At 43.1% G+C, this 25,944-nt stretch overlaps 2 protein-coding genes across 4 annotated transcripts in view; both read right to left on the bottom strand.

Annotated features, from left to right (window-relative positions):
• Positions 1-83: 83 nt before the first annotated feature.
• Positions 84-14,295, bottom strand: capgb (capping protein (actin filament), gelsolin-like b). 2 transcript variants are annotated; one of them, XM_017310610.2, is made up of 9 exons: positions 14,143-14,295; positions 7,355-7,548; positions 4,116-4,270; positions 3,590-3,748; positions 3,262-3,411; positions 2,434-2,520; positions 2,214-2,346; positions 577-668; positions 84-495 (listed from the first exon to the last, which is right to left on the bottom strand). In XM_017310610.2, the coding sequence occupies exons 2-9, from the start codon at positions 7,545-7,547 to the stop codon at positions 430-432; spliced, it is 1,035 nt and encodes a 344-aa protein (XP_017166099.1). In that variant the 5' UTR covers position 7,548; positions 14,143-14,295; the 3' UTR covers positions 84-429. The 2 variants fall into 2 exon arrangements, with proteins under 2 accessions (XP_017166099.1, XP_008433639.1); XM_008435417.3 differs by lacking the exon at positions 14,143-14,295 and adding an exon at positions 10,999-11,109.
• Positions 14,296-17,096: 2,801 nt separating this feature from the next.
• Positions 17,097-25,944, bottom strand: part of polr2a (RNA polymerase II subunit A) — a 24,845-nt gene continuing 15,997 nt past the window's right edge. For both annotated transcript variants that reach the window (XM_081599345.1, XM_008435419.3), the window contains exons 11-29: positions 25,701-25,910; positions 25,447-25,615; positions 25,066-25,160; positions 24,739-24,942; positions 24,436-24,658; positions 23,963-24,146; positions 23,701-23,872; positions 23,116-23,221; positions 22,695-22,900; positions 22,337-22,600; positions 22,048-22,255; positions 21,858-21,958; positions 21,677-21,781; positions 21,405-21,587; positions 21,118-21,321; positions 20,832-21,018; positions 20,632-20,745; positions 20,405-20,554; positions 17,097-20,289 (exon numbers count right to left, since the gene is read on the bottom strand). In XM_081599345.1, coding sequence (XP_081455471.1) covers positions 19,139-20,289; positions 20,405-20,554; positions 20,632-20,745; positions 20,832-21,018; positions 21,118-21,321; positions 21,405-21,587; positions 21,677-21,781; positions 21,858-21,958; positions 22,048-22,255; positions 22,337-22,600; positions 22,695-22,900; positions 23,116-23,221; positions 23,701-23,872; positions 23,963-24,146; positions 24,436-24,658; positions 24,739-24,942; positions 25,066-25,160; positions 25,447-25,615; positions 25,701-25,910 — 4,236 coding nt within the window. In that variant the 3' untranslated portion in view covers positions 17,097-19,138. The remainder of the gene's footprint in view (positions 20,290-20,404; positions 20,555-20,631; positions 20,746-20,831; positions 21,019-21,117; positions 21,322-21,404; positions 21,588-21,676; positions 21,782-21,857; positions 21,959-22,047; positions 22,256-22,336; positions 22,601-22,694; positions 22,901-23,115; positions 23,222-23,700; positions 23,873-23,962; positions 24,147-24,435; positions 24,659-24,738; positions 24,943-25,065; positions 25,161-25,446; positions 25,616-25,700; positions 25,911-25,944) is intronic.

Raw genomic sequence — 25,944 nt, 5'->3', positions numbered from 1 at the left:
CACGGCCGAGAAAAATCCCACCTTTCATCGGCTTCAGCCTGAAACGAACCGAGGCAACGTGCCGAGAATAAACACACCGGGAGCAGTGAGAACGATCAGATTTATTCTTCGATTTCAGACAACTCTGTGATGCTGTTGAACAAATATATGTATTTATGTAAAAATCCAGTTCTCTTGATATTGTCTTGATTTGTTCACACTCTGACCACAGGAAATATGTCTGTTTTATTTATTTTTATTTTTTTATAAAAGTGGCATCACATCTCTGACTATACCAAAATTCAAAACAAGCTGTTAGCTTTGAAATATGTACAAACACCAGGATTCTTATATATATATATATATATATATATATATATATATATATATATAAACACTAGAAGGGGTTTTGTGTTTGATGCTGTCTGATTCCTAGCTTTCAGGATTTGTTTAGTTCCAGTTCTTGAAGAATTGCTTGAAGATGATGGTTTCCTTCCCCTGAGGCAGAATCTCCACCTGCAGGACGAAAACATTTAGTTTTTTTAGTTTTTAACTTGTGCTGCTCTCAGTGTTTTAAAAAAAATGCTTTAAACCAACCTGTGTTTTCATTCTGGGGTATTTCATTTGTTCGATGAAGTTGTCCGCCATTTGCAGGGCAGCATTCTTCTCCTCTGCGTTCGCTCCGTGACCTGTTGACACAATAACAGAGGATTATCAGAACTTGTGTTTCTCTATAACAGGGTTGTAAACAGCACAGAGTGCAGCTGGGAACATGGCCGTCTATCTTTCTACTTCGCTTTCCGTGAAATACGCGCCGAGCTTTGAGAAAACCCAGAGGAACAAAAAGCATTACAAGAGGGCGTTGAGAAGGCTTACTAACATTTGGAGATTTTTGTCCAAAGTGGCACTTATTCTTATTAAACATAAGGAACCAATATGCAGTTTTATATTTTTGCCTTTCTTTTGGTTTTGTTGTTTTTGTTTGTATTTCCTTCTGATTCATGTGAAGCACTTTGAACTGCTTTGTTGCTGAAAATGTGCCATACAAATAAGAATACCTTATGTATTTTTCTAACATTTCCATCTTTAATTACATTTGCCATGCACTATTAAAACCTATTAAAACAAACAAATCTGTTCAGGGAATAAATGTAAAAAAAAAAAAAAAAAAAAAAATAGAATCTGCAATGAGCTGGTGGTAAAACTTCTCATATCGTTTTTGAAGTGAGCTGTTTTAAAGTGTAAGCATTCAGCTTTATTTTTTATTTTTCGATTGGTGTCCATCAAAGTCTCTCAGTTTGTGTGAACGTCTCATTCCTACGGCTCTCTGAAGGTGATTTTTCGGTAACAATTTATTTGAAGGGGTGTGCATAAGGCTGACATGACACTGTCATAAATATGACATAACACCTGTTATGAACATAAAAAAGTCTTTATGAATGTTTATGACAGTTGTCATGAAGTGTCATTCAGTAAATAATGACACTTTCAATGCAAAGTTGCTCTAAAAGTTGCATTGAAAGTCCATTAAAAGTGCCAACTTTGCATTAAATTATCATAATTTACAAAATCATGCAAAGTTGGCACTTTTAATGGACTTTTAGAGCAACTTTGCATTGAAAGTGTCATTATTTACTGAATGACACTTCATGACAACTGTCATAAACATTCATAAAGACATTTTTATGTTCATGACAGGTGTTATGTCATATTTATGACAGTGTCATGTCGGTCTTATGCACACCCTTCAAATAAAGTGTTACCAATTTTTCTATAGAGCGCATCTAAAATATTTGAGAGAAAATGGAGCTCAAGAGGCTGAAATATTTAAGAGCTACTTGACATGCTATTGGCAGAGGTTTGCAAACCGGCCGATCCATTTATTATGCGTCGACTGGCTGCACTTTGAAGAGCAGAAATGTGGAAGACCAAGGATGTTAGCTTTAGCAGCAGCGCTAAGATAGTTTCCACTGTGAGTATTAAAGTATATTAATATATATTTGTTGTTTAAAACAGGCAGTCATAAGCATTGTTACATGGGCTCTCAAGTATAAATCTGAACTATTTCCAGGCAGCTGTGACCCCTGACCCTTGCAAATACAGGAGCTCCGCTGTAAAAATGTAATTTCTCACCAAGTTCAATAAAAAAAATTTTTTTTTTTAGATCCTTTTTACTGCATTATTTCAGGAGAAACATGTTTCCTGTTTCAAGTACGGGATGTTTTTTTCCTCACCTTTCCAGACGAAGATTTTCCCATTTGCTCCGTTGTCCAGGATGAAGCAGTCGTCCCGGACCAGCAGCTCCTTGGCAAACGGGCTCTTCTCTGACACCTTGGTCGTCGTCATGGCGCCTGTGGCGTCAGATACCTGCAGAGGAGTTCAAGACCAGTTCAGCTCCACATCTCCAGCTAGGCAACACACTGGTTTGGTGAGGAGGGCCGCGGATAAAATAACCTTGTAGAGGGAAGCAGAGTTGGAGGCATCGGCTTTGCTGTCCTCCTCCGACGTGCTTTCTGCCAGAGGGGGCATCGGGCCGAGAACCTGGCAACAAACACAGATACCAAACAGTTTACAGGCAGCTTTGGTGACCTGGAGGTCACAGGAATATACGAAGGCGTATTGTAAATAGAAAAAAGGGGAGTACATTTCCACAAAAAAACCCTCAAATAATTTTGAGTAATCTCAGAATTAACTTGGAAAATTCTCAACTCCAAAAGTTGAACATTTGTGAGAACATTTTTTTAGAAATGTGTGATGGATCTCAGAAATTTCCTCAAAAAAACAAACAAAAAAAGAACATGGAAATTTTTGATTTTCGAAAGTCAAAAATATGCTAGAAAAAAAACAAAAAAAACAAACATTTTTTTCCCCCAGAAAATTTCTGAGGTTAATCGCAAAATGTCTGAGTTTTTTTTTTCCCTCACAAATTTTCCACTTTCGACAACTCAGAACTGTTCTTGTTCTTTCTAGAAAATTTCAGAAATCGATCTCAAAATTTCCGAGTTTTTTTTTTGAAATTTCCAAATTCTGGAGCTCTAAAATTTTTATGTATTTTTCCTAGAAAACTGGAGCGTAATCTCCGAGTTTCTAATTTCGTTTTCTCACAAACTTTCAACTTTTTCAAACTCAGAATATTCCATGTTTTTTTCCTAGAAAATTTCTTAGATTAATCTCAAAATTCTAGAGTTTTTTTTTTGATGGAAACATACTCATTTTTTCTCCCCTATCTACAGCAACTCTGAGAAATCCTGTGAGCTCAACTGATCATCGTTTTGTTTGCACCTTCAGCATCTCCTCAGGCTCCTCCCCCTCGCTGGTGTCCACGACGCGGGCCTTCCCATGTCGGTCCGTGTCTCGGATCAGCGAAGCGATCTCGCGCACTTTCTGCTTCTCGAAAATGTTGGCCTGCGATCCGGTCCATGACAGGATTGTCTGCAGAGCCACCACAGGAAGATTTCAGAAGCTTTTATGCTGAAGCCTCACATGTTCATGCATTTTTAGATTTGCATTTGCATTTACCCCTCCAAGCTCCATCAGGGTTCAAACGGGAAATTTACACTCCTGCTGCAGGCCTAATGTGCATGTTTCACATTCGGTTGGATTATCTCACCTCTCCGAGGTCAAGGATGAAGCAGTCGCCCTTGTTGAAGCTGCTCCAGGTCAGCTCCACCTCTTTGGCACGGATGTTGCGTTTCCCTTTGATCTGGTACAGCCTCTGCACCGTCCCGCTGCCCTGTGACCGCCTGAAGCCGGACTCCACGCCTCCCTCCTGCAAGAAAACCCCGACACCTTCAGCTGTATGTTTTTAATGTTTGACTCGTTATGGGTTGTAATGTGTTGTAATGTAATGCAAGCTGATGGGAATTAAAGATTATGTCAACGTCCATATTTGTCTGTCAAGCCTAACCTAAACAATGATAAAAAAAAAAAATTAAAAAAATTATCTGGAATCGTCCTTATCTCAGAAGAATCCAACCATAAAAAGATAAAGATAAACTTTGCGACCAATTCAGAAGGTTTATAATCACTAGGAAGCCTTAGAGGAACAGAGTCAGAATTCTAGTAGGACAGTTGTAAAAAAATTCTCAAGTTAGGTGAGAATATTTCATTTTGTTTCCTGTATGAGTTTGGCTCACCTTGTAGCTGACCCCTCTGGGGAAGAGCTCCATGAACTCCGGGCTCTCGAAGCCCTGGACCTGTCTGTGCTGGACGGGGTCACCGCCCAGGAAGTTGTCCAGCTGGGTGGCCAGCATGGCGCAGGCCACCTGCTCGTCCCGGGAGGACTTCTCTCCTGACGGCAGGCGAGAAAACAGAACGCTGCTAATTCACATTTAAACGACGTCTAAGACATGATCAGGCCTATTACTTCTTGAGGATATCCTCAGTCCAGTCCATCTTTATCTGTAATTAAATATGAAATACGTACTTTCAGAATAACTGACAACATTCTGACTTGTCCACCTGTTTGTTTAAACCTGCAGTGTTTAATCTCAGCTGACTCCATATCTGTATATCTCCATATCTTTACATTTGCATACGACCGCTTATCTGGAGGAGAAACTTCCAATTCACGATAAAGTTTAAAGTTTCATTATACGTCTGATTTTTATCTCTAGAAGTGAAACAGCAAAACGTAAAAAAAAATAAATAAATCTAACACTGAAAACAAATGAAACCCAAATTTTAGTTTCTTAGCGTGGAAAAGAATCTAAAGCATCAGCAGTGCCACAATTTGACTTTTCATTTTGTTTTTTACTTTGTTCAGATGGTCTAGAAAAAGATCTTAATGTACTCATTGTGTTTTGCTGGCGCTTAAAAATTATGCAAAATGGGAAAAACAAGAGAACATGTTAGCCAAATGAAGCACAATTGTCTTCTTCAAAATCTAAACTACGGTTCCTCCCTTTAATTTGCCATCGCTACAGTCTGAGTCATAATTACAAATTTAAAACAAGTGAAATCGTTGCGATGATGAGGCTGAAAAGAAAAAGAAAATCTACAAATTTGAACTGCAGCAAATCGTTTTGGGCTCTTTTAGTCTGCATGGAAGAATAAAAAGGTGTTACTGTTGTCACCGAATGTTTCACAGAAATGACTGGAGAAACGTTTTCTGACCCGCCTCTGCAAATGCAAACGGATGAAGTTTAGCGCCGTCTTCTCTGGAACCATGCTCCTTCAGCTTTTCAGCAAAAAATTCTCAGCATAGGCTTAGTCTGAAACAAAGTACGGTGGAGGGTCTGTGGTGCTGTGGGCCTGTTTCTCCTCCAAAGTCACCTTCGCTCCAGCACTTCACGTCATTTAGTCACAAGCTAGAAAACTAAAAATGCAGGAACAAAGTCCAGAACTAAGTTCGTTGCTCTCTATATGCTTCAGTCTTGGGCTATGTTATGTCACTGTGAGTCATATATCAATTCACAATAAGGGTTTATTGCAGCTTTTTTTTTTTTTTTTTTTTTTACAGTTTTAGCATTTATTTACCAGTGCTAAAGTGGCAGTAATGGATGGCTAACATGTAAATGCGCTTAATGGAGTCGATAAAACTGCATTTTCTTCTCCAGTGTTGCATTTTTGAATTCATTTTCTTGGTTAAATTTGCTTATTATTGTCTTTTTAGTTTAAAATAAATCAAAGCTGTAGATTTGCTACTGTTCAATCAGATTTTCTATTAAAATAAAAGTAAGCTTTATGTTGGCTTAAATCCCCAACATAAAGCAGGACAAAGTTGTGCTAACTGAGAAATTGCACATGACACAGTGCAGGTAGACTCTGACCTCAGTTTGAAGATTGTCACACTAGTTTATGTGGCCTGGTTTTATGAGGATGATACTCTTTTTCTTTTATCTCTGTGAACTGGATAAGCTCCAGAAGGGCTTATTCAGATGTTTATTTAGACGGAGTAAGTGAAGTGGCTGCTGGAAGTCGCACCAGATCTGAACTTTGGTGGCAGGGGGGCTGTGGTGGTGGTGGTGGTGGAAAGGGGGCGGCAGTTTAAACTGAAACACATGCTCGAGCAAACAGAGCGCTCTCCAAGCCGTGACAGGCAGCTTAGTGTTACCTAAGCACCGGATACATGCTGGAAACAACGGCCACATTTGAGTACTGTAACGTTCCTCCTGCATTTTTCATGAGAGCCGCTCAAAAATCTTCCGTGGTTCTTCTCTCCCCCCACCCAGGCCCTCTGGACTCGTTTCCCATCCTTCTCTCCCTCCGAACGCTGCGGCGCGGTGGCTCATGTGTCATCACCGGCGCTGCCAGGGGTCATCGGTTATTCAGCCGCAGCACTTGGAGCGGGCTGAGGTGTGCAGTAAGCACCGCACAATGGTTAGCTCTTTTGTAGAACTGAGCAAAGCAGAAACTGGAGAAGGAACCGCGACCAGGTGCAAATGTTCTGGCTCCGATGCAGCTCCTGCAAATCAGGTGAAAATCTCTCAGACTGACGGAGAACGAGAGCTGGAAGGACATTTGCATGTGGCGCGTGGGTAGATGTTGATGAAAGCGGTGTTGGTCGTCATATTTGATTGTGTGTTCTTGTTAATAGATTGTTTTAGGATCCTGCTTCCGTTTCCAAACAAAAGTTACGACTGACCTCGGAAAATCATTCAGTGAGGAGAACATTTGTCTGTGACCAGTGGTGGAGACCTAACAAACCGGCACCTTCCAAGGATTTAAAAGCGCTTGCTGTGCCCAGTTTGTGAATAATTCACTTGGGACTAAAACTGCAAATCAAAACACCGGCAGCATAAACGGTAGATGTATTGACTACTTCTGTGGTTCTGACCGGATCCAGTTACTCTGATGGGTCCGGGTGTCGGCCCTTTCTTTTCTCTAAACAACCGATCCACCGATAAGCACACATCCATTATGATTTGACATTTAAAAAAAAAGAAGCAATCCTTCATAGACATCCATATATGGTAGTGCTTTCCTGTTTCTGAACCTTTTATGCTTCAGAAATGTTTTGAAAAAAGGCTTCGGGTCTAAAATGTGACTAAAAACGCCCTTAAATATGTGCTATTACGACTTTTTCTTCATGGGTACTGCTATTTTGAGTTCTCCTTTTTTTAAATTGCTTGAGAAAAATGAGGTTTGTTCGAGTCTGATGCTTCCCCTCTGAAGGTTTTTTCAGTTTTTCCTCAAACGTGACAATGTGAAACTATCACTTTAATACATAATGTAATTCAGACTCTTGTTGGTAAAATAGATAACATCTTTGTCAGGTCAAGTGAGTGCAAAAATCAAAGTCCCAAAATAATAATAATTTACATGAAAACGCCTGGAAACAAACTGGTCACCCCTTTAAAGAGATTCCTGAAATACCTGGACCTGGTTTCAAACTTTTGCACATGACGCAGTAAAAGCCCGTCCAGCGTCTCACCGATCCACATGTGGAGGTCGGCTCCCTGCTCGCCCCGGTTCTCCAGCACCAGGTAGGAGTCTCCGTTGTAAAAGGCGCCGACCTCGGAGGCATCCAGCGGCACCGCCTTCATCTTCTCCACCCTCCACACCCTGAGCCCGGGGCTCCGGACCTCTGGGCCGAACTGACCCGGCGCTGGCTTTAACGGGAGCATTCTGCTCGGAGAGAAGAAACCAGAATGATGCGGGGAAAACAGAAACGTAAGGAGGCTTTCAAGTGAAGCGTCGTGCGACGCTCGTCTGATTGGTTCACCTGAAGGGGAAGTTTTAAATACGCAGTTTGAGTCACTGCTGCTGTTTGGAAAAATGTAGCCGCAGGAGGAAGTGAAAGAAGAAGCAAAACTTTGACTTCCTAAATAGAAGGGGGAAAAATAAAAAATAAAGCTCCACAGTGATCCAGAACCAGAAGTATCTGATCTTTTGCATGCAATTCTGTTGTAACAAAACAGAGGAGACAGGGTATAAATGAAAGATCCGGTTGCAGCAGGAACCACAGCTTCACTTTCTCAGGTGTGGCTCCAGGTTACAGACAGATGTGCCACTCACACTCCTTTTACGGCTGTCCAAAGTAAAAAATAAATGAATAAAAATAACAGCAACGCTTTGAGATGCTGAAAGCTGGAACTGGGGCAACTAACCACAAGCCTTTTCCTGCCTGCTAGTGGTTTGTCTTATTTATAAAACTGAATCAGTCTTCCCTTTAATATCTCACAAAAATGGAACGTTGAGCTGATGCACCTTTCAAATCTTTAATCGCCTTTCATAAGAACCAGGTCACAGTGAAAACTTGGTGATTTATTAAATGAGGCACCTTTCCTGGTGCAGACAGTGAACAAAGGTTCTGCTTCTCTAACGTGGTTTCAACACCAACTCAACGTTCAGCAACGCAGCAGACTGACGGCAGAGATCTGCGGTAAAGAAACGGGCGCCAGAGTGCCGGATGCAAAGCTTTAAATGTAACGACTCATTCAGGATGCGGTGAAACTCAAGGAACGTCATCGGTTCAAAACCAACACAAACATTACAAGTACACTGAACAATGTTGGCGACGATTTTTGACTCCTTGAAAAGTCTTCTAAAAAAATGTTTTGTTTTGTTTTCACATTTTGTCATGTAAAAGCTCAAACTTCAATGTATTTCATTGTGTTTTCATGTGGCAGAACACACTTTACTTCCTTGTGAGGAGGCAGTAAAGTGTTGCGTGGTTTTCTTTTTTTTTATTATTATTTTATTTACCTCAAACTAAATCTAGCTAAAACCAGTCCAGCAAACAGAAGGTGCTCTGGTTAGAACTTAGCTTAAAACATGTGGAGGAAAACCAGCACAGTGTGTGAAACATGGTGATGGCAGCATCATGCCGCGGGGGATGTTACTCCCTACCAGCAGCTGGTAAAGTGAAGATTTATGGAGCGCAAAGATTTGAGACGTGGGCGAGGTTCACCTTCCATCAAGGTGGTTTGACAAAACGCTGACGCAGACTTTTCACATGTTTATTTCTAAAACATAAAAATTTGACACTAACATTTTTCTTTCGCTTCACTAACGTGACTCTAACATAAAACCTTAATGAAATACAAGGATGTTTGTGGCAACATGGGAAGATGTGGATGAGATTTTCTTTTTCCATCATGAGCATCAATTCTTGGATGAATTGTTAACACACGAGGGCTCGACTGTGTTTCTCTTAACTTCATCCTGCGACGCTGCTGAGATGATGGACATAAACGTACCGAGATGTTTAAGTTCACGTTATGGATGATAATAGATTATCTGCGCGTCCTTCTATGCATCCCTCTCTCTCTGCCAGATGGATAACATACGTAGATAAGGAGTTGTTGGAAACAAAACAAAGCTGATTTGCTAGCAGAAATCCACCTAGCATGATTATGTTTGAACTGCTAAAAAAAAAAAAAAAAAAAAAAAAAGAGTCCAGGGACTCAACTATTGATTTAGGTTAAAAATATATATTTTTAACAGAACTGCTCATGCCACAACTCATCAAGAGGATTGATTTTGACTCTTTCTGTGCTGATTTTCTGAATCAACACAGAAAACTTTTTTTTTTTCCTGCCAGAATCCATTTGATTTTCAAGTAAAATCTTTGTATTTTACGACGCCGTGCACTGTCACAATTTTTCAAGGGAATATTTGGAAGAGGGCAAGAAACAGACCCACAGCACCACAGATCCTCTACCCTGCAACACAATGGTCAAGAGGTCCTTTTACACGTATCTGGCTTAACAAAGGTTTCTCACCTGAAATGTTTGTTGCTGAAAAAAAGATGAGTAAAACTAAAGCGGAGAGTTCCAGCTATAGTCTCAGTAGTGTTTACCAAATTCTGCATTTGTGATGGTAGGACAGAAAAAACTTGTGGCGACCTGGTGGACCCAACATGCTGCTCTTCGAGTACAAATAGACCCAAAAGTGACAAACCAATAAACATACAAATATAAGTAGGTATTAAAATGATTTGTGTTGTAATTATGTAGCCTAAGTGCTGCACAGCGAAAGGTCATAGCTGGATTTTGATCTTTTTTGTCTCCACCGTTATCCTTCGTTTGTGTGACACCAAGATAAACTTTGCTCTCATTCGTCATAGCTCCAGTTAATTGTAACGTTTTAATCATTGCTCTGATTGTAGATATGGGCATGTTTAGCTCTGCAGTCATTTCCCAACAGTCTCGCGTTTTAACATTTTGAAGATGAATTAACAGAAACAATCCTCAGTATCACATCATATGTTTACCCCGTTGAAAACAGAAGGTTGTGAATTTGTAATTAAAGCCTCAGAAGGTGAAGCACGCATTTTCATTAATATAAGGTTTCATTAATATTTATTTCCCCAAGAGGTTTTGAGGTGCTAATGAATGATTTCGTGGGAAAATAATCTTAATGCTGATTGTTTTTTGCCATGCTCAAGATGAAGTTTGGATTTTTCTTAACTTTATTCTATGTACATTTCGTTTGCATAAATTTTTTTTAAAAATCAGGGGTGTGAATATGTGTGGTGCCGTTTTATGTTTTGCAGTTTTTTCCAAAACCTCATGAACGAGCACGCCGCAAACGCGGGTGAAGTCGGAGCTCCTCTGTAGATTCATCGATATATTCAGTTAGTTTTACACAGCTGGGTTAAAAATAAACACGCCGTCGCAATAATATCCATCACTATAAACGTCAGGACTTTATTACGGCTCATTTTCTGCCACCAAAACAGGAGCCGAGCGACCACCATAAAAAAAAAAAAAGATAACCAACAGAAAACAAATATTTAACTTGATATTAATGTTCAGAGTCGTGCTGAAGCAATATTTTAAGACACCTCGTTAGATGGAAACCGAAATTACTGAGAACTGCTTATCAGCGTTGTGGTCTGACAAACAGGATGCCAGAGCAGCTCCTCCCTCCTCCTCCTCCTCACTGACCGAAACAGCCAAACCGGAGAGGAAGACAAGAGAGCAGTGAAGTGAATGTATGACGGCTTAAAGTAAAGGGAGCATGGAAACAGAGAGGAGCCAAAGCGGCAGCACATACAAAGGCCCCGGGGTTAAGGTTACCGCGCTGGAAGAGCGGCTCTGAGTAAAGGAAGAAGGCCCCACTCCACTTAACTGTATGATCTCCTCCGGTGCCTCCGGCACGCTGTCTGCCTCCGGCTCCATTCTCCGTGCCCGCTGGACTGTGTGTTTGTTGTGTGTGCGAAGCTGTGAGGTACCGAGCGGCCTGCCGAGGAGGAGTGTTTGAGCTCACCTGGCCCGGTTAGCTTATATGTGGCAGGAAACTGGAGCCGCCGTGATGAAAGCCTACCTGCGGCCCGTGGATAGGGCGGCAAAGAGAGAGAGAGAGACAGGAAGAGGGGGAGCAGCATCGGATTCCTGGATCCTGGCTAAAGCTAAGCGCCAAGGCTGATAATAATTACTGAAAGAGCAAGCTCGTCTATTTTTTTTTTCCCAACCTTTTCCTTCACCACTCCTCAGCCGTAGGGAGTTACAGGTGTTTCTATGGATAACCTAGTTCCCATGCTGGTAGAACAAGAGTCCCTGGAACAACCCAACAAAATCTCAAAGCTGGAGGAATCTGTAAGAATCTGCTGCTAAATATAAGCACGTGATTTTAAATGAGAGCAGAAAGCTCAACTTATCTGCTGTTCACACAGAGAAACCCTGTTTCATTTCTGGACCACCCACAAACTATGAGGGTTTTGAGTACAACCCACAGCAGCACATCCTGGATGACACCAGCAGGTGTCTGCACGCACTGCTAATCCATCTCATTTGCTTTTTCTGCTCCCCTTTACATCTCTGTCTGGGTATATAAGCTCGACAGAGACGCTGAAGTAGGGGATACAATCCCTGCCTGTTATGATCCATGGAAGAGATGGTTTGAACCTCCTCCTTCCCCTCTCTGCTCTTAGGTTCTGCTCTGCAACCATGAAGTCTGGAGCTGCATTTCGGGTATTACTTCAGCTTTTGAGATGTTAATCGGCTGCTCCCAGTTGTAAAAACAAAATCTTGTTGGTACGGTTACACAGTGACTCGTTGCTTGGTTTCAGGTTGGCTTTCCAAGACAGACCTGGATAAACTGGATTTGGCTAAAGTTTTTCATGTCACTTGAATCTTTCCACATTGTGTCACGTCACAACCACAAACATCGATGTGTTTTATTGTTTTATGTGTTTGACGATTGATACAGCAGTAAATTCCAGTCTAACTAATTGACTTCCCGAGTCACGGATAGGTTGCCCAATGATTTCTTTTTGGTATAACCCAGCTGTTGTGTGAAGGACTCAGAGGTTTTTTGGAGGACATCAGTGATCAAACATCATCATGAAGACGGAGGAACACGGCGGACAGGAGGGTTAGATCGTCGCAGGCTTTTAACTTCTCATATATTGTCTAAATATGGAAAGATTATTCCACAACAGCTTACCTACTCAGACATGGCTGCTCCCCAATGGAGGCCATTTATTACGCTGCAAAAAGAAAATGCAGCTCCAATTTTTAAATAAGTGGTCGAATGAAGTTCACTGAACTTACTCTATTTGTGTTTGCTTTTAGTGCAGAGAAGAAGACTAAAGGCCCGTCCTCCTCAGAGCAAGGAGGATGATTTGTTAGTAGGACGGTTCTTATTCGTGTTCTCCATGAATCTTAACATTAAGAGAAAAGTTAAGGCTGAGAGAAAACATTAGATGTCCTGTTTGACATTTACGCCAAGCAGATGAAATGGCAAACTCATGGAAGAAGATGATCAGTTCAGCTGAGAGCGTAGCCGATATTTCTTTGTGTGTCCTACATATGAGACACGATGTTTGCTGAAAAAACTCAACCTGTTCCACCCTGGAGGTGGCAGCGTCGATGTTTAGGGATGGTTTTCTTCTGTAGGGACAAGGAAGTTGATAGAAGCAGGAAGAAGACAAGACAATCCTGGAGGAAAACCTGTTGGAGGCAAATAAAGTCTTGGTGTCTGAGACGAAGGTCGACCAGCAGGGTAACAGCTCTAAGCATAGAGTCAGAACTACAAGAAAACATAAATGGCCTAGATCAAAACGCACCCATGTGTTAGAATGGCCTAAATCCTATCAAGAATTTGTGGCAACAATTCAAAACCGACATTCTGATACTTTTAATCAAGTCTGACTGTTTAAAAATCTTTTTTGCAGAAAACGAGTGACAATTCAAGATGGTAGACACGTATCCAAAAAAGACATGGAGGTGTGACTACAGGTGGCTCTACAAAATGTTGACTCGGGCAAATACAGGCCACTCCATTTACCGAAGGCAGTTGGATTTATTTTAGCAGCTCAGATTTCTATTTGAACTGCTTTGTGTTGGTTTATCACCTAAATCTGTAATAAAACCACCTGAAGCTTCGGGTTGCAACAGGACAAGATGTTGAAAAGTTGCGCAACGGCGACACATTTGCAATGCGCTTGTAAGCAAATTCAGGCAAACATCCTCCACTTGACATCCTTTTCACTCCATTGTGATCTGAAGGTAATCTAATCCTTAATCCAATTTATGCCTGTAACTCAATCAATCGGCTCACACGGCGGGGAACAATGGTGCGAGTTTTGACAACGGCAAACAAAACAAACAAAAGGTTTAGGTAATGAAAAAAACGACGTGGCCTCTTGAACTTGTCTGATGGAGCGCTAAGTGGTGTCTGGTTAGACGGAGGAACCGTTCAGGTGAAGACCCGACGGAGCAGGGCAGGCTGCTGGGGTCATCGGCCCAATCGGTCATTCATGCCCTGCTGAGCAAGCAGCAATAGGAGAGCAGACAATGAGCGGAGTGAGAAATGAGATGAAAAACACACCGAGTTTGATTAAGACTTAAATCTACAGCATGCATATAGAAGTTTGGTGAAATTTGAATCTTGTTAAAAACCACAAATGTATAAGTGATAACCAAACTTCCTGCTACAGCCTGATTGAATATGTGTGCTAGCTTTAAGGAAGTCATAAAACAGTTTTGCATTTGATTAGACGTAGGAAATGACACCGGGAAAAGTTGGCACATAAACCAGGGTTTTCCCCAGCTGATAACAGGAGCGCAGCAGGAAACAAGAGCAGATCCAGGCCGAGGCGAAACCGAAGCCTCGTTGTCCTGCTCTGAGATTCTTTAGCTGCTTTCGGGAGGAATGTGATGATGAGCGAACGAAGAAGAAAGAGAGGCAAGAGCTTGGAAACGTGAGAAAAGAGAACAAGACAAAGCTGGGGAATCACATGAGAAAAGAATAAAAATCTGCCAGACTCACCTTGGAGAGGGAAGACGGAGCTGGGACCAAACACGAGCGAGGAGAGAACAGGGAGGAAACGCAGCAATGCGAGAAGAAACACGTCCTTAAACACACAAACTCTGTAACACACACACACACACACACACACACACATTCACCAAATATTTCCTGACTCAGTCTGTGGTGGTCTAAAGCCCGGCCCTCTGAGGCAACCCGAAACTGCAAGAAACGGCGGAAACCTGATTGAATCAGAGCCAACACTGAGAGAAGTGCTCTCATGCAATTCAAACACTCATTTGTTTCAGGAAAAATCACCATCCAGTGAAACCAAAAGAGCAAGAAGCTGCAACAATGTTCACGTTTTAATCAAAATAAGTGCTTCGTGGAACTTTTTTTTTTGGAAGAAAACCTGAAGAATCTGCATTTTTCTTCTTGCACTAGAAAGTTACACATGAAATTGTGTAATTCGGTGTCTCTGCTGTTTCTCCATAGAAACAAGTCCGAACAAACATTAGTCATGCGTCGCATCGCCCGGGCCTTGACGCATACTGAGGACACACCCAGCACCACAGCCTGCAGACATTCATGCAGGGTTTTACGACATTCCCTCCTGCATGAGCGGCTTCACCTGTGGGCTCCCACGTCAAGCTGTGATTCAGCCATTTCCACTGGGAAAAACTGAGAAACATAACCAGGAGCATCTTATCTGATTTTACTCTATGTGTTGATTTTAACCCCTTTTGACTTTGTTGCTAAAACACCAGAACCTGATACTGTTTGTGCAACTAATTTAAGCTTCAGTCCATTTTGAAGCTAAGTCACAGATTGGTGATGGCACTTCTGATTCTTTTTTTTGTTGTTGTTGTCTAGTCAAATTTTGTTTAATGAAAAGTTAACATCATTGTAGTGACCTGAAACCATTACCTCTTTGTTCGTTTGTTTGCTATATTAATGTTAGAGAAACTGACATCTTATTAAAATTTTAATATTGTTTTTGGAATATTTATTGGTTTGTTTTGCGTTTTATTTTTTATTATACACAGCAGGACTAAAATCAGATAATTATACGCACTGTGTAAAAAGACACTCTTTCTGATGACCATTTTAAAGAAACAGTTTCCTGAACATTTGTATCTGCTAAATGTCAAACCAGAGGATTTCTACTTTCCATTAAATGTAAAACAATCATTCATCAACTCCAAAGAAACAAGGTCTTTGTCTCTGAGTGCATCAGCAAACTGTAATCTTTCTTTTCATCTTTCTTTCTGAGTAATGGCTTATTCCTCTCTGAGTGGCCTATCAGTTGCCAACTCTTTGATACATTAAACTCCATTGTATGCAAACTTTAGAAATTAAAGAAAGTAACAAAAAAATTATCAAAATCTCTTATTATTCTGCAATTAGAAATTAAATTGTAAAAAAAAAAAGTTAAAGCTTAGACTAATTTAATGTGAAAGGATTAAAAAAAACTGTTATGTGTTTTTGCACAATTTATTTAAATGTTTGGTTTCGACTGTTTGAATATATCTTTAACCCTGCTTCTCTACTGCTGAGGTCCGTTGGAGCAGCTCCACCCTTCACGATTCCTTTCTAACAACCGTGAAGCTTTCGGTGAGAAGTCAATGTGTGAAAGGGTTCAGCCTTCACAGTTACGCTGTTGGGAAACGCACTTCCTTAAAGTCAGCCTGAGAGAGTCTCTATGGTTGTACTTTAACTGGTTACACAAAAAAATAAACTTTATGCAACAGACGGGATCTGGACTTTACTAGGTCTTGGAACAAATCTAACCTCAAATGTACTACCACTCTTCATAAAACAATGCAAAGTAGGCAACGTTGATATGCAGGTTTGTGCTTCTGCACAGCTCTCATAAGATCCCACAACAACATTTCACTCAGGCTGAGGTCTGGACTTTAACTGGGCAACATTTCGAATCTTTTCTTTTGCCATTTGTTGCTGAGTTCGGGATCATTGTTCTGTTGATGAACAATGATACCGCGTTGGACAGACAGATGACATGCTGCATGCTTTGGCCTACAAAAGGAGTTTATGGTGAACTCGATGAGCGCAAAGTGATGCAAAAACAAGTCCGAGTCATCATCTCTCTATCAGTTGGTATGAGGTCGACGATGATGAGCTGTGTTTCTCCAAACAACTTTATGCAATGACAAAACATCTCTGTTTTGGACTCATTTGTCTAATAGTCATTATTCTAGATTTTTTTTTTTTTTGTAGTGATTGTAGTTTTACTCAGGTTAACATTCACCACAGCAAGTGCTGGATAAAGTTTTGCTGCAAGGGAAAACATGTTATATGCAATCATTTTGCTTAAAATTGCAACAACAAATTAAAAAGAAAAACCAGCATGTAGAAAATTAATTGTATCCTTCCCAAGAGCCAATGGGAACATATTTATTAGCATTACAGCAGTCAAATCCTTATTGTAACTGCTGATCAGAACGCCTCCTTGTCATCACCCTAATGTTCTCACTGAGCACCCTCATGAGGCTCACTCCGTCCGTCTCAAGGATCCACTCCTGCAGGGCCTTGAACTCTCCGTCCTCCGTGATGATGATCTTCTTCTTGTTGTCGGTCTGAGGCAGATGCATGGGTCAGAATTGTTCTAATAACTCCAAACACAACAGCAAATCCAGTTCAGAAAAAAATAGTACTTTGTTTAAAACACGCTAAGTCATGAAATATGCCATGACCTACATCAGTATGAGTAGATTAATTTTTTGAAGGTATGTTATAGTCTAAAATTATATATTTTTTTAAAACGACATTCTACAAAAATAGAGAGCTTAAATAAATTGTTGCACCAAAATCAGCCTGTTTGATAACTTTGGTTTTAAGTTTAAAACAATTTCTAATAAACATTTCACCTTAAAAACTGCAATCAACCTTGCTAAACCAGGCATTGTGTAAAAATGCGTTTTTTTGTTGTTTTTTTTAAGTAATCAACACAATGATATAGTAAAACTTTTATTCATTTTTTCAAGTCAAAAAACAAACAGAACAGAGATACAGAGAATGAGATCATGACTTGATTTTTATACAGTGGCAACTTTTAAGTTAAACCTTCCTTTAAACTGGACAGATGAATTCTTTCCTCAGCTTTAGACCCTGCATCACCTTCAGACGCTCCAGTCACACAAACGTACACACACTAACTCATTCATTCAACATGGCAGTCCTGTTGTTGTGGACTGACTAAACAGCACAGGTAAGACAACAGCGTTGGATGCAAACGTAGTAGACAAAATGCAACACTTTGTGGAATTAATGTCCATCGGATCCGCTTTGTGTCTAAGGCCAGAAAACGCAGCTCATTCAAGCCGAGGCTAAATATGAAGCAGTTTTGTTTGTTTCCACAAAATTAGATTGCATTAAGTTTTCCCGAACCTAAAATATGCATTTTAGCTCAGCGGGACTCCCAGTCGGAGTCAACGCTAAACCCACCTCCTCCCCATGATTTCCCCTCATCACAGGTAAAATGCATGGAGGAAAAAAAATAAAAAATACAAGGAAACACTGATTTTAGAAACTCCAGGATGAAGAGGTAGGGAAACCAGTAATTTCAAAAACAAACGAGGAAGGGTCAAACAACAACAACCTCCCAAATTTACCAAGCCAGCAAGCTGTGTAAAGATGTAAAAAAAGAAGTACACACTACTGTAGTGGGATTTTTAAAACAAAGGCTAACAGTGCAGTTTCTTTGGACCATTTCTTGTTAAAAAATAAAGTTCGAATGTACCATCTCCGACTTTTATATTAAGCAGGACAGAAAGCGTTTCCCTCTGAAGACTTTAAACTTCCAGGCTATTTTAACTGGAGCGAGAAACTTAAGATGAGAAAGTCAACTGGCGCTTAAGATCTGTCCCCCTGCCTCTTCATCCAGAGCAGATGAACTTCCTGCAAACAGGACTAAAAAGTCACCAAAAGCAAACGAGAAAAAAAATTAAACTCTTATTTTCTCTATTCATACTCATACAGAATAGTAGTTAACTTCATAAATAAACTGAGTAGAACGCAAGTACACTTCAGCTATTAGAAATGGGACAAAAATTTGCAAAAATGTAGGAGGGATTTTTAAAATGTATAGACGTGCACTACTTCTGAAAACAAGGACAAAAGCAGCAAGACCAAAACTATTATCCCTCATCTATTCTGAGCTCCATTTCGTCACAGATTCAAAATCAAAAATCAGATTCATTTTTACAATTTCTTGCGTGAAATCTGACATTCCCAGCTTCTAGGGAAGATTATCATCTGGAAAAGTGTTTATTTTTTTGTCCGCTTTTGACGTACAAGTTTCTAAAATGGTAGACAAAAAGATGCTGGTGGGTAGTTTTGTGACATCTTTCAGGTTTTTGGGGTGTGAAGGATGAAGAAGATGGAAGTGATGGATACATATATGCTCATGTAAGTTCAGAGCAAGGACATAAAAGTCCTTTCTCTCCCAACCAGTTTCTCTCTTCTTTTTTTAAAGTGTGCATTTATGCAGATGATACAAATGTGTCCACCTAAACTTTCTTTAAATGCTCAACAAGAAACAGTTTTTGTGATATCATTATGGTTTATGTTTAAATGGTGAATACAATCTTTACTTCTCAGGCTTTTGGCAACATGTACACCATCGACAACACAACCAGCATTTATAGACTGCGAGAAAGAGAGAGAGAGAGAGAGAGAGGGACTGGATGCAGGACACCAAAGTTAAAAAGGGACTTAAATGTTCACATCTTCCTCCCCTTTTCATTCCCTCTGGGTGATTATCAGTTTTTCTTCACACCCCATCTTGAAATTAAAGAGTAAAGAAACTACTTCAAAAGGCAACATTTTCACCCCTCATCAGGTAAAGCAGCGCAAGTCTTTCACAAACAGTTTTGAACATCTTGGGGGGGGAGGGGGGAGCAGCTTCCTGGTGGAATCACGGGTCCCACAGCGCCACGTTCTCAGGCCGATTAAAGCTGCTGCTGTCCTTCAGCCTCCCCCCCGCCTCTTCCGCAGCTCAGTTGTTTTCCTCGTCGCTGTCGTCGGGGCTGATGGCCGGGCTGTAGGTGGGGGAGGTGGGGCTGTAGCCAGGGGAGGTGGGGCTGTAGGTGGAGCCTTTGGGGCTAGTAGGCGAGTACGTCGGAGACGTGGGTGAGTACTTGGGCGAAGTTGGGGAGTAAGTCGGAGAGGTGGGGGAGTATTTGGGACTGGTGGGGGTGTAGGTTGGGGAGGTAGGGGAGTAAGTGGGGGAGGTGGGGCTGTATTTCGGAGTTGTTGGGGAGTAGGTAGGGGAAGTGGGGGAGTACTTCGGTGATGTAGGCGAGTACTTCGGCGACGTCGGGGAGTATTTCGGAGAGGTGGGGGTGTACTCCGGAGAGCTGGGGCTGTACGAGGGGGACGTCGGGGTGTATTTGGGCGAGGTTGGGGAGTATGATGGAGAGCTGGGGCTGTACGACGGCGAGCTGGGTGTGTAAGTGGGCGACTGAGGGGTGTAGCGTGGACTGGAGGGGGAGTAGGATGGAGATGTAGGGGAATAAGAGGGTGAAGTAGGGGAGTAGTTTGGACTGGTTGGTGTATAGTTGGGGGAGGTTGGGGAGTAAGAGGGCGATGTAGGAGAGTATGAAGGGGAGGTAGGAGAATAACTGGGGGAAGTTGGGGTGTAGTTCGGCGAAGTGGGGCTGTAGCTCGGACTGGTTGGAGAGTAGGACGGAGAGGTAGGGGAATAGGAAGGGGAGGTGGGGGAGTAGGATGGAGAAGTGGGAGAGTAAGAGGGTGAGGTTGGCGAGTAGGAGGGTGAAGTAGGGGAGTAGCTGGGCGACGTCGGGCTGTAGCTCGGCGATGTTGGGCTGTAGCTCGGAGAGGTTGGAGAATATGACGGAGATGTCGGGGAGTACGAGGGAGAAGTGGGGGAGTAGGAGGGAGACGTCGGGGAGTAAGATGGAGACGTCGGAGAGTAGGAGGGAGACGTCGGGGAGTAACTGGGTGAAGTAGGGGAGTACGATGGAGATGTGGGGCTGTAGTTGGGGCTGGTGGGGGAGTAAGAGGGAGAGGTGGGGGAGTAGGAAGGCGACGTTGGGGAGTAGCCTGGGCTCTGAGGGGTGTAGCCCCCCGGAGAACGAGGCTCGTAGGCGGGGGAGGTGGGAGAGTAGTTTGGTGACATGGCTCCACCTGAGGAAGAAAATAAAAAAAAAACAATCATTTAGGGTTCACTCACAGCAGCTCTGCATAATTCAAACTCCAGTTCGTCTGCCTAGACTGTCTGGTTCATTTGGTGCAGTCTAACCTGGAGATGGGATGTATGGACTGACTGGCCCAGGAGACCCCGGTGACCCTGGTGTGGGAGACCAGGCTGGGGAGTAACCTGGAGAGAAGCCGCTCGCATCTGACGCTGCGCTGGGAGAGAAACCTGCTGCTCCAGGGGTCATGCCGCTTCCTAAGTGACCAAATAAAGAGTCAGTGAATGAATAGAAAACAATGAGAGGTCCAAAGCAATGGCTGTATTTGACCTACCAACACTGGGGGACCATGCTCCGTACGCTGGGGTGGCTCCGGTGTTCCAGGGTGTCATGGCGGGAGACATACCGCTCATGGGGCTCGGCACCGAGCCAAAGAACATTCCAGTGGCTGCAAACAAAGACGTAGAATGTATCAACATATGTGCTATACCAAAACATTCACACCTAAAAATCCAGAACATTGCCTCCACTTACGCCCCGCCACGCTGATGCCAGGGATGTTTGTCGGGATCTCCATGCCGTACTTGCACTTCTCAGCATCCAGCAGCAGGTCAAAGCAGCCGGTCCCTGCTGGGGCGAGCTGGCCGAGCATGATGTTCTCCGACACGCCCTTCATCGGGTCACACTCTCCGTGAGAGGACGCCTCCATCAGCACATCCACCTGCAGCGGAAAAGGAAACAAGATTTGTTAGGAATTACAAAAAAAAAAAAAAAAAAAAGTGAGGATTGATTCTTTTGAGTTAAATAAAAATCCTTGTACCGTCTCCTCAAAGGAACACTTCATGAGAGGCCCGGTGTCTTGACGGTTGATGCCGTGACGCGTGATGGCCATCAGATGACCGCGGCAGGTCATAGTGTCACAAAGCAGAGCCAAGTGGCGGTAGTTGACATAGGAGCCATCAAAGGAGATGACGTGGTACAACTCTCTCTCCAGAGCTTTTCGGACAGCTTCGATACCCAAAACCTTTTCAATTCAAAACCAAACAATTCTCAGTGACAATCCCAATGAAATAAATGTTCAGCTCATGACGGGAAAGGGTTTTGTACCGTGAAGATCTCCACAATGTCGTTGGAGGTGGTCCTGACAGGATCCACGTCCTTCTCACTGAGCACCCTCATGAGGCTCACTCCGTCCGTCTCAAGGATCCACTCCTGCAGGGCCTTGAACTCTCCGTCCTCCGTGATGATGATCTTCTTCTTGTTGTCGGTCTGAGGCAGATGCATGTACACCTGAAAGAGACGAGCAAAAACATATTTGTAGAGATTTACTAAAGAAACAAAACTAAAGGAATAAAAAGAAGAAACCCCGATGGATTCACCTTGCTGATCTGCTCGATGCCCTGCAGAGTCATGTCCGTCAGCATGTTGGACTCGATGCACCTCAGGAACACATCGTCGTCCATTTTGTCAACGACCTCCTCGTCCTGGTCAAGCACAGCAGATTCTCATAATCTGAACCAACACCGGATTCTCTCACTTTCATCGTTAACCAAAGCTCACCTCTTGAAACTTGTTCTCGTCGCTGTTCATGATGCGAATTCGCAGCACCAGTTTTTCAGCGTTGTCATCGTTGAAGATGCAGTTAAGGTCGTCACCGAAACCTGAGATAAGGAAAGCGCAGTGTAACTGAGTGGGGAAGTGGAGGGTTCATTTCTTTATAAAGCATTGAATGAAGCGTTACTCAACCCACCTGCATTGATCTTCTCTGCGATCTGCTCCATGGTCAGTTTGCGGTCAGTCATGTGCTTGCGGTCGAGCTCAATGCGCAGCAGCCAAGGCGAGATGCGAGTCACGTCAAAGTCCGGCATCTCGTAGTAGACGTTCACCCACTCCTGATCCTCGGCCACCACGGTGTTCTGAGGGTTGGGGTCGTAGTAGATGGCGGTGTTGGCAGTCACCTGGAAGACGACGCTCAGTTTAAAGCCAGTTATTAAACGCTGTCAGATAAAAAAAATTAAAAAAAGCTCAGGATATCTTACCTTTCTGAGCGTCGTATGCTCCAGTCGACACAGGATGTCCTTAGCCCTCTCCGCGTCACGCGCCGCCTGACCCAGCAGGAAGACGGTCAGCGACGGCGTCTTGGGCCTCTTCGAGATGTTGATCAACTCTTTGAGACGAGGCACACCGAGCGTGACGTTCTTGGCCGACACTCCGGCGTAGTGGAAAGTGTTCAGGGTCATCTGGGTGGCCGGCTCTCCCAGCGACTGGGCAGCTAGAGCGCCAACCATTTCACCAGGGTGGGCCTGGAGGAGGAGGAGGAGGACAGGAAGAATCGTTTCATGCTTTCAGATGAAAATGAAAGCTCAAACGGCTCCCAGCCACATCTGCAGAACTTACAATGGATTGGTTGAACTTGGTCTCTATCTCTCCCAGCAGCCAGTCATAAGCCTCGGTGGACAGGCGGAACTCCTCCGTCATGCGTTTGGAGCAGAGCGTCGACCGCAGATGGATGTTGAAGAGCAGAGTGGCGTTTTCCTGGGCCTGCCTGCTCAGAGGATCGTCGCCATTGACAATAATCAGCTTTTTACTCAGCTCGTGAACGCCTGAGGAGGATAAAAAAAAAAAATCAAAAAAGCATATGGGTTGAAGTTCACAACAAAAATGATCTGTTAAACTGCTAACATAATGGCTAGGGGTGTTTGTTTTTTAAGCAGCTCTACACAACATTTGACGTCAACTTGTAATTATTTTATGTGATTTAGCAATTCTCAAGTTTAAAGAGATTTAGTTTTTTTTATTTTTTATTTGTCAGCTTTACCCTCAACCACTCGCAGGGGATTTAGGTCTGTTGGGGTTCGAGTGTTGATTCGGAAGATCTTCTGAGCGTTCCAGATCATTCTGGCCAGGTTGCACGGCAGCACCACCTACAGGCAAAGAGAGATATTGCAGTTCAAACAATTAATGCATCATCTACCTTGTCAAGAGGCTTTTAAGGATGATAAGAGATTCATCCTAGTTCTGAGGTTTATTCCAAATCTTGAAAATGTAAAAAAACCCCACACATTTAAGGTTTGAAAACAAGATTTAAAAGCACGCAACATTTACTTAGATCTGACCGCAAAACCATTTAAATCTGATCTCATTAAGTAAATTCATGCAAATAAAACTGATTTAAAGGGAAATGCCCAGGCTCAAGATTCCTTCTTCTGATTTTACCTGCAATAACTGATTGAAAACTTTATTACCATTTCTCAACACTTTTTTACATTTAGAAATGTTTCTTTAGCTTGCTGACTGTTCAATGTGTTTACTGCTGCAACTGTTGCTAATTTAATCTGAAGTCAGAGCAGATTTCAAGAGTCCTTTTAGATAACGTTCTGCTGTGGACCATACGGTCACGCACCTTACTGTCACCAGTGGGGAAAATCGCCCTCAGGATCTCCCTGTCCTCCCTCATCTTCTCAAACTCCTTCTCCAAGACGCTCTGCACATGTGCGTTAGTCAGCACGTCTTTCACCACGTCTTCCTGCAGCACCCTTCTCAACGCGCGCTCGTTGGTGCAGTCAAACCGAAACCTGGAGGGATTTAAAAAAATGGGCGGGTGAACTCCTGATTCGGAACAACTACAGGAGACCGAGTTGGGTTGAGGATTTTTGAATGCGTACTTCTTTTCGAACGCCTTGTTGGAGGGCTTCAGCGTCGCCAGGTTTTGGAACTCGACGTTCTCTCCTGCCAGGCCGTCCTCGCCGTAACGCAGCTGAACCACCTGGTTGATGGAGTTTCGCACCGTGGCGTCGTACTTCACCATCACAGACTCCATGGATTTGATCAGACGACGCTGAATGTAGCCTGGACGTAGAGAGAGAAAGATGATGATTAAGTGTTCACTTAAAGAATGATTTTTTTGTTGCATTTTAGGTAATAAAATGTTTATTTTCTTATTTTAAATAAGTATTTGAATTATTTCTAAAATGGTAAAAAAAAACAACTTAAAAAGTAAAATGAAAAATCTGCAGAATGTGGCTATTTTAAAAAATAGAATTAATCAGTCGTCAGAGTAACTGACAGAAGAATAATGGATCAGTAAAATCACTGCTAGCTGCAGCTCTCGTGTTTTGCTGCTGCTCTGTGCACTGACCCGTCTCGGCAGTCTTGACAGCCGTGTCGATCAGACCCTCTCTGCCTCCCATGGCGTGGAAGAAGAACTCGGTCGGCGTCAGCCCGGCCAGGTAGGAGTTCTCCACGAAGCCTCGGCTCTCGGGGCCGTAGTCGTCCTTGATGAAGTGAGGCAGCGTGCGGTGCTTGAACCCGAAGGGGATTCGCTTACCCTCCACGTTCTGCTGGCCCACCACGGCGATAACCTGCGGGAGAAACGGGGTTACGCTCGGCTCAGACCGGAATGGCGTTCTCCGGCGACGACCGGGCCGAGGCGAGGCGTTACCTGCGAGATGTTGATCTTTGAGCCCTTGGAGCCGGCCACCACCATGGACTTGAAGTTGTTGTACTCGGACAGCGACTTCTGAGCAGAGGATCCCGTTTTGTCACGGGCGTCGTTCAGGATGCGGTTCACCTGGTTCTCGAAGGTTTGCCTCAGGGTGTTACCGGGTGTCGGTTCCAGCTCGTTGTTGTGAGCTTTTTCAATAACCTGGCAGATGAAGAGGAGGGGAATTAAACTCTGCAATGACACGTTTCTGATGTTTCTTGCACCAAAAAGAAAACAACTCCTAAATGGTTATTCTGTGAAAACATATCTAAGAGTTTTCCTCACTTCTATCACATCCTGTTTGGCCTTCTTGATGGTGTTCTGGATGTCGAGGTACGTCTTGGCATCAGCAATGGAGTCTCCAATACCAATGGAATGACCTGTTGTTGTCACAAACACATCGGTGTGAAGAAAAGTCCCGTTTAACTCAAACTTAGACACTGGCTGCGTCTCCACCACAAATATGCAAAAACCTTTTTCAATATTCTGCAAATGTTGAAAAAACTGAATTTCACAATTGTGTTGTTTCCGTTAAATAAGAAATACAAATAAAATCACATGTGATTTTAATTTTATGATCCATAGAGAGTCTGGAGTCTTATTAAATCAAATGTAATAAGTTTCCAGGCAGCGGAGGAACCTTGCAGCTGTGGATGCGTCTCTTACCCTCGATGAGCAGCCAGTTGTTGACCACCGTCTGAATGTTGGAGTAGAAGAGCCTGGTGATGTCGTGGCCCATCTCCAGGTAGGAGATGTGGACGAGGGAGCCGGCCGAGGTTCCCAGAGACTTCTTACACAGGATGCCCATGATCAACTCCCCGTTCTCCACGATGACCTGGTTGAAAATTCACTCTTGAAATTAAGCAATCCGAAGCCGGTTCCTTTGTTTAAATCGGTAGATAAAGATGTTCGCCCCGTACCTTGGTGTCGCCGGGGGAGATGTGTTTGTACGGGCCGCTGTCCTCGTCGTCGGGGTGCGTGCTGTGGGTGCGGATCACGTTGATGTGTCCTGGAATGATGAGGCTGAAGATCTGCTTCCCCGTCCACAGCGGACGGGGTTTGAGGATCGCCGGCTGAGGCATCTTCCCGTCCCAGGTGGACAGGAACATCAGGAGGTTCATCACCTCACCCTGAGAGAGGAGGGAAAACCCGCAATGAGCGAAA

This window comes from Poecilia reticulata, chromosome 18, assembly GCF_904066995.2.
Source record: "Poecilia reticulata chromosome 18, P_reticulata-male-v2, whole genome shotgun sequence".
In the NCBI taxonomy this organism is placed as follows: domain Eukaryota; kingdom Metazoa; phylum Chordata; class Actinopteri; order Cyprinodontiformes; family Poeciliidae; genus Poecilia; species Poecilia reticulata.
Note: the sequence above shows the minus strand (reverse complement) of the source record. Positions and strands in the feature narration are given on the sequence as shown.

What these genes read in the sequence shown, in the direction of transcription:
- capgb (XM_008435417.3), bottom strand. Translation starts at nt 11,048, where the DNA reads ATGGAGCCGGAGGCAGACAGCGTGCCGGAGGCACCGGAGGAGATCATA. An exon ending in GCACCGGAGGAGATCATACA is followed by an intron (nt 7,549 to 10,998) that starts GTTAAGTGGAGT and finishes CTCTCCGAGCAG; the next exon opens with AATGCTCCCGTTAAAGCCAG. An exon ending in AGCCTGAGGAGATGCTGAAG is followed by an intron (nt 2,521 to 3,261) that starts GTGCAAACAAAA and finishes GTTTGTTGCCAG; the next exon opens with GTTCTCGGCCCGATGCCCCC.